The sequence below is a fragment of the Scyliorhinus torazame genome, chromosome 1 (assembly GCF_047496885.1).
Source record: "Scyliorhinus torazame isolate Kashiwa2021f chromosome 1, sScyTor2.1, whole genome shotgun sequence".
Classification (NCBI taxonomy): Eukaryota; Metazoa; Chordata; class Chondrichthyes; order Carcharhiniformes; family Scyliorhinidae; genus Scyliorhinus; species Scyliorhinus torazame.
In genome coordinates this window covers 60,589,842-60,601,886 of record NC_092707.1, presented here as the reverse complement: position 1 = coordinate 60,601,886, position 12,045 = coordinate 60,589,842, and the positions used below count along the sequence as shown (strand labels likewise).

Here is a 12,045-nt window from a genome sequence, read left to right as displayed (position 1 = left end):
GATGGCGCTAAGAGCATCAAAGGGCTGGAAGGGGATAGTCCGGGGGGGTGGAACACAGGGTCTCGCTATACGCAGATGACCTGCTCCTGTATATTTCCGACCCGCTAGACGGGGATGGGGAAGATTATGCGGATCTTAGAGGAATTTGGCTGGTTTTCGGAGTACAATTTGAATATGGGTAAAAGTGAGATGTTTGCGATCTAGGCAAGGGGCCACAGAGGAGACTGAGGGAGCTGCCGTTCAGATAGTGGGAGAGAGTTTCCGCTATTTGGGAATCCAGGTGGCACGGGAATGGGAGCTGTTACGTAAACTAAATTTGAACCGGCTAGTGGAACAAATGAAGGAGGACTTTCGAAGATGGGACATGTTCCCGCTGTCACTGGCGGGGAGGGTACAGACCGTGAAAATGACGGTTCTCCCGAGAATCTGGTTTGTTTTCCAGTGCCTCCTTATCTTTATCCCAAAGGCCTTTTAAAACGGGTAAATAGGGTGATCTCTGGTTTTGTGTGGGCGGGTAAAACCCCGCGAGTAAAGAGGTGCTGCTGGAGCGTAGTCGGGGGAAGGGGGGGTTGGCACTGCTGAACTTTAGCAACTATTACTGGGCGGCAAGCATAGCCATGCTTAGGAAGTGGGTAATGGTGGGGGTGGGGGTGGGGGGGATGGGGGTTTAGTGTGGGAGCGAGTAGAGGCGGCATCGTGTAAGGGCACAAGTTTTGGGGCATTGATGACGGCAGCTCTGCCTTTCTCGCTGGCCCGGTACTCCACAAGCCCGGTGATAGTGGCGGCCCTCAGAGTCTGGGGGCAATGGAGGAAGCAGATGAGAGTGGAGGGACTATCAGTGTGGGCTCCAATTTGTAATAACCACCGGTTTGTCCCATGGAGGCTGGATGGGGGATTTCGGGGGTGGCAGAGAGCAGGGATCGAGAGGATGGGAGATTTATTTATTGATGAGAGCTTTCCCTGTTTGGGGTATTTGGAGGAGGAGTTTGAATTGCCGAGAGGGAATGGGTTTAGATATCTGCAGACACAGGATTTTTGCAAAGGCAGGTTTCAACCTTTTCGTTCCTACCGCCACGGGGGATACAGGACAGTTAGTTTCTAGAACGGGGGTGGGGAAGGGGAAGGTTTCGGATATCTATAAAGAACTTATGGAGTGGGAGATAACTCAGATAGAGGAGCTAAAGTCCAAATGGGAAGATGAGCTGGGGGGGGGGGCGGAGTGGGGCGAGATAGAAGTGGGTCTGTGGGCTCCGAGCAGGGTCCACACGTCCTCATCATGTGCTAGGCTTAGCCTGATACAATTCAAGGTGTTCAACGGGCACACATGACGGTGGCCCGGATGATCAAGTTCTTTGGGGTAGAGGACAGGTGTGCGAGGTGTGTGGGAGGGCCAGCAACCCTTGTCCATATGTTTTGGGCATGTCCGAAACTTAGGGGATTCTGGCAGGGTTTTGCAGGTGTCATGTCCACAGTGCTAAAACAAATGGGTGGTGCCGAGTCCAGAGGTGGTGATGTTTGGAGTGTCGGAAGATCCGGGAGTCCAGGGGGCGAGAGAGGCTGACATCTTGGCCTTTGCCTCCTTGGTAGCCCGGAGATGGATATTGCTAGCGTGGAGGGACTCGTAGCCCCCAAAATCAGAGATCTGGGTTAGCGACATGGCTGGGTTTCTCAGACTTGAGAAAATTAAGTTTGCCTTAAGAGGGTCAATGCTAGGGTTCGTCCGGAGGTGGCAGCCGTTTGTTGATTTTTTGGGGGGAAAATTAAACTGTCAGTAGAGACAATAAGGTGGAAGGGGGGGGGGGGGGGAAGTTAGGCTATTTGCTGTTTAGGGTAGGTGGGATTAGCGAGGGATGGAGATGTTTTTATGCACTATGTTTACATTTGTATTTGTACTGTTTATTGTTATTATTATAAAATCTTTAATAAAATGTTTTACAAAAAAAAACTGATTAGTTCGTCAGAATATACACAAAAAGTCTTGTTTCCGACAAAAACTTATGGTTTTGGCCCCTGCAAGACCTTAATTTTGAGAATTTCTTTGTTTCCCTCTTCTCATTCGTGAAGGCAGAAACGAATGCTCGACTATAATTTCACAAGTGTCATAGATATTGTCTAATACATCACTAACTCTTGATTTATCGCCCAGCTCATCCGACATCTAGTACTTGAGAAGGAGAAGTTACCTCCAATTAAATACTGGGAGTACCAAAGTCATTGACATCCGTGCTCACCACAAACTTTATTCCCCAACCAATAACTCTATCCCTCTCCCTGACAGTTTAAAGCAGACGCAGACCATTCGCAACAATGATGCTGTGACTGACCTTGAGCGGAGCTTCCAACAACACAGCCAACCATCAAGACTGCTTACTCCCACCTTGGTAACACTGCCTGACTCCACCCATCCCGGAGTGTATTTGCGGCTGAAAACGCTTAACCATGTTTGTTCCCGCTGGACTTGATTGCATCAATGCACTCAATGCACTCCTGGCTAGCCTCCCACCTCCCACCTGTGGGCGGCACGGTAGCACAGTGGTTAGCATTGTCGCTTCACAGCTCCAGGGTCCCAGGTTCGATTCCGGCTTGCGTCACTGTCTTTGCAGAGTCTGCACGTTCTCCCTGTGTCTGCGTGGGTTTCCTCCGGGTGCTCCGGTTTCCTCCCACAGTCCAAAGACGTGCAGGTTAGGTGGATTGGCCATGCTAAATTGCCCTTAGTGTCCAAGGGGTTGGGTGGGGTTGCTGGGTTACGGGTATGGGGCGGAGTTCTGGGCTTAAAATGGGGGTGCTCTTTCCAAGGGCCGGTGCAGGCTCGATGGGCTGAATGGCCTCCTTCTGCATGTAAATTCTATGTAATCTATGTAAAACCTTCTATAAATTTAAGCTCATCCCAAACTAGGATCTATGTACCCCATCTTGCACCAACCACTGTCCACACAGCAGCCCATGATCTTAAAATTCTCGTCTTTATTTTCAAATCCTTCCATGGCATCGTCCCAGCCCTGCAACTCCTCACAGTCCTACAACTCTCAAAATCTTTGCGCTCCTTTAATTCTGATCTCTCACACATTCTCAAATTTTAATTGCTCCACCGCTGGCAGACATGCCTTCAGTTGTCAAAGCCCTAGACTCTGGGATGACCTTTCTGAATTTCCCAGTCCTTCACTTCTCTTTTCTCCTTTAAGACACTCCTGAAAACCTACCTCGCTGATCATGTTTCCCTGATATCTCCTTATGAGGATTGGTGTTTAAATTCTGCTCTCGTGAAGCACCTTGGAATGTTTTATGTAAAAAAAATAGAAGCAGGAGGAGGCCACTCAGCCCTTCGAGCCTGCCCTGCCATTCAAGATGATCTTGGCTAATCATCCAACTCAACAGCCTGATCCCACCTTCCTCCCTTATCTTATGATCCTCTTCGCCCCATGACTTTATCTAACTGCTTCTTGAAAACATAGTGTTTTGGCCTACTAAACTAAAAGCACTACACAAATACAGCTTGTTGCTGAATGAGAGGCACAGTGGTTAGCACTGCTCTCACAGCGTCAGGGACCCGGGTTTAATTCTGGCCTTGGGTGACTGTTGGATTCAACAATTAGAGAGGGGGGTCCTTTAAAATATTAGCTAAAATGATTCTTGAGAATGTCAGGTGGATGTACCTTTAAGAAATGGGCGTTTATCAAATAGCTGCAGTGATGTCAGTGTGTGGGTGGAGCTGGGCTGTCCGTCTTTTACTTCGTTTTGAGCTGGCAGCTGCAGTGTGTCTTACTTTCGTTTTAGAGTTGGAGAGCTTCATTCACAGCAAGAAGATGTTATGATCTCTCTCTCTGCAATCTAAAGAATGTCTCCAAATCACTTGATGATTTCAAAGTAATACCTGTTTCTGTAGAGAATTTAAACCTGCTGTCTTTGTTTAAAAAGGTATTAACTTATGGATGTTTTTTGGGAAGTTATTAAGGGTTATCTATAGAGTAGTGTATCTGTGGAGTTACGATTGTTGGTAGTTGTTAAACTGTTTACTGTGCGTTTATAAAATGTTAACTGGATTCATAGAATAAACATTGTTTTGTTTAAAAATACTTTTAGTTCTCTGTTGCATCACACCTGTAAAGTGGGCCCTTGTGCTCCCCATAACCAAAATCTATTAAAATTGTGGGGTCAGGTGAACTCCATGATATACTTTGGGGTTCTCTATACCCTGGCCCGTAATAAATTACTGAATTTGTAGAAATATGAGTAAGTTATAATTGTTTGAATACTGTCCATGACAGTATGATTATTGGGCAGCATGGTAGCATAGTCGTGAGCACAGTTGCTACACAGCTCCAGGGTCCCAGATTCGATTCCCGGCTTGGGTCACTGTCTGTGCGGAGTCCGCATGTTCTCCCAGTGTTTGCGTGGGTTTCCTCCAGGTGCTCCGGTTTCCTCCCACGCTCCAAAGATGTGCAGGTTAGGTGGATTGGCTATGCTAAATTGCCGTTAGTGTCCAGAAAAGGTTAGGTGGGGTTACGGGGATAGGGGGAGTTGTGGGGATAGGGTGGAGGTATGGGCTTTGGTAGGGTGCTCTTTCCAATGGCCGGTGCAGACACGATGGGCCGAATGGCCTCCTGCTGCACTGTAAATTCTATGATCTATGACTGTCTCAAACGTTACGAATAATGTACCACAAGTTCTGATATATGATATGAAAGGCACATTCGACAAGATTGAAACAATATCGTAGCTGAGACCAGACTTGACGTAGGGAGTTTGAACGTGGGACAAAAGTCATGGGACAGTTCATTAATTTGGAGTAATTGATTAATGTCTAATTAGCCAATCGCCAGTTAAGTGACTGACACTTTCCTGAACGAATCAAGGGGGTCTCAGCTGAGAATTAGAACCAATGAAACTAAGTAAGGGGCTAAACCCAGATAAGGATTCCCTTAAGAATGTGATCTGTCTAACTGATTTGCAGAAATTATAGCCATCGGAGAATAAACATTACTTTTAAAGGCCTTTGTTGAAATGACTATTAATTTTGTAAAAAGTCACTTTTCTCTTGAAGTTTTTGCTTTCACTTATTGGTGCTTCAAGGACATTTCGAGAGACATGGGCAAACGCATTTTCCAGTTAATTTTGTATGAATGTACCAAAATGTGTTCTTAAGACATAAAACTTTGCTTTGCATTCATCCAACCGGACTGACTTATTTCTGAGTGAGAGATAAGACGAATCCTACTGTGACTATCTGTGTGGAGTTTTTGTACTTTCTTCCCTTATCAACATGGATTTCCTCCGGGTGCTCCGGTTTACTCCCACAGTCCAAAGATGTGCAGGTTAGGTGGACTGGCCACGCTAAATTGCCCCTTGGTGTCCAAAGATGTGCAGGTTACGTGGGGTTACGGAGTTAGTGCAGGGGAGTAGGCCTAAGTAGGGTGTTCTTTCAGAGGGTCGGAGCAGACTCAATGGGCCGAATGGCCTCTCCTTCTGCACTGTAGTGATTCTATGACAATAAATCCTGCTATTGTTTATGAAATAAAATTGTGACTAACAACATTCACATTGGCAAAAAACTGCGATTCCAAGAAAAGAATTCTGCTAATTTTTCCAGAAGAGCAGACAGTCGCACAGGTGTTCCAAGGCTACATTAACTATTGGCACTTTGCTTTTGCGGTTAAGCCACCTAGATTTGTTACAATGTTGTTTGAAACAATACTAACGTTCCAGTTTAGCACATCTCTCTTCCAGGCTGAGTATGCGCAGGCGATCCTCCTCCCATGCTAGAAGCTGTTTCTGGTGTGCTGCCACCATTTCATTTAACTCTTTGTCCCGATCTTTCAGTTCTGCAACAAGCAGCTGTAACTCATTGCGTTGTTTCTGAATAGTGCCATTCTCCAGATCTACATTTGCATTCTGGGATTAAAAGGTAATGTCATAAGAAATGTTGTATTTGAAACAGTATTGTTAGTTATCAACAACTGTAAACCTCTAATTTGATAAGAAAGTTGAGTTTTAATAATAGCAGCAGTCTGCATAATTTCTACCACCAATCAGGGCTCTAATCACCAATCTGCAAAGAATATACGAAATATGAATCATTTACTTTATCCGTCTTGGTTCAAGAATGATTACTCTGATTAATCTAAATTATTGATTAATAAGGGGATCATGAGAACCCAGGAGAATGGGGATGAGAAACACGCCAGCCATGATTGAATGGTGGAGCAGGCTCGATGGGCCAAATGGCCTAATTCTGCTCCTATGTCTTATGGTCTTATTGTACATGGTTCTCAAGAGAAAACTGATGAAATTATTGATAATTTGCATCCACAAGACAAAGATTTAATTCACTTCTAAAACTTAAATCAGTTTTTCCTCCTATTATTTCTCAACCAGTTTTCATTCCAAATTAATCCACTAGTAAACCAGCAGCAAAAATTTGAAAGGAGACAAATTCATATGTCACAGGAAAGTGTGCATATTCACATAGGTCTTCATTCTCTAAGGCTCCTTCCTATTGATTCCCTTATGTCCCATTTCTTTTATTATGCCATTATCATTTTTATCCATGGATGTTTAATGGACATATACCTTAAAGTCGAGCACAGGAAGTCAGGAACTCAGAAGTTACAATATAGTAGTACACTGTGCTAGCTTTTGGACAGCAGAACCCAGAAGTTTTGCTTTCCAAGAGATCGGAAGCACTCAATTTGATTGGTTGGTTGGTAGCCATGGTGGCCAATGAATCGGCCAAAAGGCCGTATTCTGCCCAGCAACAGGTGGTGATTGAGTCCTACCCAAGTTGGATGGTTTTCAGAGAACCAAGGAAAAGATAGTCAGGTCTCGGACACTCAGAGAAGAAGCTGTGAGTCTCTCTCTCTCCTCCAGGGAAGCTGCATAGCTGCTGTAATCTTGAACCTAGACAACCTGGATAAATCTACAGTGAAAACCATTAAAGACTGAAAGCCAAAACTTTGAACTGAAAGCCGGGACTGAAGGAAGGAGTGCTAGAAGACAACCATCTGAAGCAAAGACTCTTACCCCATTTACTTTCATCATTATTTTTACCCGTGTGCAAACTCCACACAGACAGTGACCCAGGATATATAGTAAACAATATATATAATAGATATAGAGGGTGGGACAAGTCAAGAGGGGGGGGGGGTAGGAATTAGATAACAGTTAACCAGTTGTATTTAACTGTAGTTATTGGGCCGCCAAGGGTCAAAGACTTTGGGCGTTTTTCTAAGAATTGTTTGTTAATTTCAATTGTGTTGAGGCTCCGTGTCAAGTGGGGCTGGAATTGACCGTGCACTATCCCAGGGGGTCGTAACATAATTTGGGGGCTCGGGTGAAGGATCTTTGGAACGGTAGGCAGCAACATTTGGGTTACAGCATAAATTTAAAAGTGACACCAGTTTGTCGCAATATAACAGGGGAAGCTGCTCAGGTTTTTCTTAACGTGGATGACTTGTCTTTGGTTTATTTAAAAGGGCTTCAAAAAGACAAACTAATCGAATTGGCAGGTGCATTAAAAATAGAGGTGCCAACTGAAGCTAGGAAGGTAGAGATAATTGAAGCAATTGCTCAACACTTAATTTGAAAGAAGTGCCAGAAACACAGCCTGGGACATGACAACAATCGGTAGGAATTGCTAAAATCCTATTACAAATGAAACTATTGCAAATGCAGCAAAAAATGAGGAGGTTGAAATCAGAGAGAGAGGAAAAAGCAAAAGAGAGAGAATTCCAGCTTACGGCATTGGAAATTAAAAGGGAGCTGCCAGGAGCTAGAGGGGAACAGAACCCAGTGACGAGCTTATACAGGCCCACCCAAAATTTGAAGGAAGTAGAAACCTTTTCTAGGGCATTTGAGAAAATAGCAACCTAAATGGAGTGGCTGAAAAAGAAGTGGACATTACTCATGCAAAGTACTCATGACTGGGGCGGGCACAGGAAGTTTATGCTTCCCTGTCAGAGGGGATGGCTAAGGATTATGATGAGGTAAAAAAATACTATTCTGGGTGCATATGAATTGGTTCCCAAGGCATATAGGCAAAAGTTTCGGAATTTAAGGAGACAACTGGGAAAGGTGTTTGCCATATTTGAAAGGGTCAAGCAGAACAGTTTGAACAGATTGGTACGAGCATTGGGAGTTGAGACTACCTATGAGGCTCTGAGAGAGGTCATTCTCTTATAATTAAGAATTCCCTACCTTCTCAGAATCCCAACAGTGCACAAGAAGATCATTCGGCCCAACAAGTCTGCACCGACCCTCTGAAAGAGCACCCCACCCAGACCCAAACCCCCACCCTATCCCTGTAATCCCACCTGGGGGCAATTTATAATGGCTACTCCAACTAACTCGCACATCTTTGGACTGTGGGAGGAAACCGGGGCACCACACCCGGAGGAAACCCACACAGGCATGGGAAGAAGGTGCAAACTCCACAGTCACCCAAGGCTGGAATTGAACCTGGATCCCTGGCGCGATGAGGCAGCAGTGTTAACTACAGCCCATAAGAACACATGGTGAAGCCCATAAGAACACATGGTGAAGACCGCTAGACAAGCAGCAAAATGGCTGAAGATTGTGAACTGATCAACAAATTAAAACCAGTGTTCCGTCACTTCCATAATTTTGAAAAGGACAGGAGGTAGAAGAGTGAGAAGTTGCAGGTAGCCACAGTAAGGAATGGACAGCTGGGAATGTTCCCAGATCCCCACCCCCTCTCAGACCAGGAAAGAAAGTACGGAGGGTGAAGGTGAGACCCGAAGGCCTAGGTGTTCTCATTGTAATGAAGTGGGACACATTCGTTCAGCATGTGGGAAGTTGCGAAGAAAGCCCGTTGGACTTGTTGGGATTCAGAAGGAGGATTCTGAAAAGGGAACAAAAGTGGAGAATACTAGGGCAGGCTGTATCTCTAACTGGACTTAGGAGACATGAGATAAACACACCTGTGGGAACAAGTAGGAGGAGTGAGGCAGATGAGAGATATCCAGGGTTTTTGTCTAAGGGGAAGATAACCGTATTTTCATCAGCTGATGTAGCCAAACCCATAACTATTTTAAGGGGCACAGGTGCTACGCCAACTTTCTTACTGAAGAGGGATTTGGTTTTCCCTCCAGAGATTATATCCCTGTTCAATTGGAGTGTGATTTATTGTCAGGTCCAGTAGTCATCAGAGTGGTTAAGAAATTACCACTGAATAGAGTAGACTTACTTTGGGGGATTGATTTGGCAGGAGTGAAGGATGCAGCTTCACCCATGATTACAGAGGGTTTGAGCGAAGATAAGGAGACAAAACAGTTACAGGAGCAACTTCCTGATATTTTTCCATCGTGTGTGGTGACCAGGGCAATGGCTAACCAGAGATTAAAGTCTCACCCCAATTAGATGGTAGAGTAGCCAAAACTATCCTTGAGAATGATGATAATTCTGAGGAAGCGTTTGGCAGAGCTTCATTGAGGCCCAAGAGGCAGATCCAGAAATACATAATTAACACAGTCAGCTTTCACAGACGTTGAGGCTGAGGGGGTTCCAGAGAGCTATTGCATTAAGATTAGAGATCTGATAAGGAAGTGGAGACATCCTCATCGACCTGTGGACGAAGAATGGACAGCTGTTCATCAGACAGTGGTACTGCCCAAATATTATGGGCAATTACTGCAGGTACCACATACCAATGGCAGGACACGTGGGAATTCGGAAAACTCAGGCATCAGTCAAAAGGCATTTTCCTGGCCAGGACTGCACAAGGATGTAATGTAACTCTGTAGATCCTGTCAGGTAACAGGTAAACCACAACATGTGATCAAACCCGCACTTCAATACCGATACCAGTGTTTGAAGAATTGTTTAGTCGGCTATTAGTTGATTGGGTAGGACCATTGGGTAGGACTGATGCAAGGCATCAGTACGTTCTTACAGTGATGGATATGACTACTCAATATCCGGAAACTATAGCCTTCAGAACAATTACAGCCAAGGTAATAGTGGAAAAGCTGACGCAGTTTCTCCACACACTATGGCCTACCGTTAAGAGGTACAATCTGACCAGGGTTCTAATTTCATGCCTAAAGTTTGCCAGGGCACAATTTGTAGTTTGGGTATCAAACAGCTAAAATCGACGGCTTATCATCCACAAACTCAGGGAGCATTGGAAATAAATCATCAATCAAAACTGTGATTAGGACCTATTGCATGAATAGGCAAGAGATTGGGACAGGGGATTGGATTTTTTGCTATTTGCCACCAGAGATTTTCTGAACGAATCTACTGGGTTTAGCCCATTTGAATTAGTTTGTGGCCATGAAATACGGCGTCCATTAAAATTGATGAAAGAGAAGTTTCTAAAACCACACGACAAATCCTCAATGTTAGGTTACGTGTCCACGTTTCTGGAAAGACTCACAGGAGGTTGTCAGGTAGCCTGAGAGCATTGAAAGGTTTCTGGAGCAAGAATGAAACAATGGGCAGTCAAACAAGTTAGGTCCAGAAACCTAGGCTGGAGAGGAGGTATTACTATGGCTGTCATTGCAGGGTGAACCTCTGAAAGCGAAATTCAGGTGGTTAGGAGAGTGAGTAATGTGGCTCACTTAATCACTATTCCAGACTGTAGGAAGAAGGACCAGTTGTGCCTTATTAAAATGTTAAAGAAATAATTTTGTAGGGAGGAGGATGGAAAGGGCCAAGTGTGTCAGGTGGTACAAGTAATGGGAAGAGTAGGTAGGAGAAGAGGTAAACAGTACATAGAATGACCCTCCGGTAGTAAGACTAACAACTACAGACATCTTGGGACAATTAGAAGAACAGAGGAAAGATCTAATAGATACTCAAAAAGTATAAGACAGATTTGTAGGGTCACACCAGGATACACTATGTTAACTAATCATGATGTAGGAAATTCTGAGCCTTTAAAGCCACATCCATCTAGACCAAACTCAGAGACTGGCTCAGTTCGAAACTGAAAGCTGTGCATCTTGGATATGTTGCGGAAACAAGCGAAAACAACGTGGTCCACAGAACACCAGGGAAAGTTTGGGAGATTGAGGACCATGTTAGTGCTGGCCTCTCCGGACGTTTCCACATAATTTAAAATGACCATGGATGCCAGTGACCCGGGGGGGGCGAGGTAGTGCTACTACAAGATGACGATGCAGGAATAGAGAGGCCAGTGGGATATTTTTCAAAAAAACTATGTCCATGCCAAAGAAAGTATCTCGCCATTGAAAAGGAAGCCTTAGTTAGCATTGCTACTAGCCCTTCAGCACTTTGAAGTACATGTCTGGCATGACAATAAACAAAGCTTAGTTTATAGAAAAGTTTAAAACCCGGAATACAAGATTATTCCATTGGAGTTTGTTATTACAACAGTTTGATGTTAAAGTTGAACATTTCCCCAGAAAGGATAACATGACAGTTGTCACGGGTTTAAAGGCTGACTAGTTACCATTATTGAGACTGGAAAGGGAACTTCCATAATGAGGATGGATGAATGGATAGATAGTAAGAAGTCTTACAACACCAGGTTAAAGTCCAACAGGTTTGTTTCGATGTCACTAGCTTTCGGAGCGCTGCTCCTTCCTCAGGTGAATGAAGAGGTATGTTCCAGAAACATATATATAGACAGATTCAAAGATGCCAGACAATGCTTGGAATGCGAGCATTAGCAGGTGATTAAATCTTTACAGACCCAGAGATGGGGTAACCCCAGGTTAAAGAGGTGCGAATTGTGTCAAGCCAGGACAGTTTGTAGGATTTCGCAGGCCAGATGGTGGGGGATGAATGTAATGCAACATGAATCCCAGGTCCCGGTTGAGGCCGCACTCATGTGTGCGGAACTTGGCTATAAGCTTTGGCTCGGCGATTCTGCGTTGTCGCGCGTCCTGAAGGCCGCCTTGGAGAACGCTTACCCGGAGATTAGAGGCTGAATGCCCTTGACTGCTGAAGTGTTCCCCGACTGGAAGGGAACATTCCTGCCTGGTGATTGTCGCGTGATGTCCGTTCATTCGTTGTCGCAGCGTCTGCATTGTCTCGTCAACGTACCACGCTTCGGGACATCCTTTC

The 12,045-nt window shown here is 44.8% G+C and overlaps 1 protein-coding gene across 8 annotated transcripts in view; it reads right to left on the bottom strand.

Moving 5' to 3' along the window:
- The window catches only part of ccdc62 (coiled-coil domain containing 62), a 102,195-nt gene that overhangs the window by 62,657 nt on the left and 27,493 nt on the right, over window positions 1-12,045 (bottom strand). For all 8 annotated transcript variants that reach the window (XM_072495646.1, XM_072495666.1, XM_072495636.1 and 5 more), the window contains one exon: window positions 5,697-5,889. In XM_072495646.1, coding sequence (XP_072351747.1) covers window positions 5,697-5,889 — 193 coding nt within the window. The remainder of the gene's footprint in view (window positions 1-5,696; window positions 5,890-12,045) is intronic.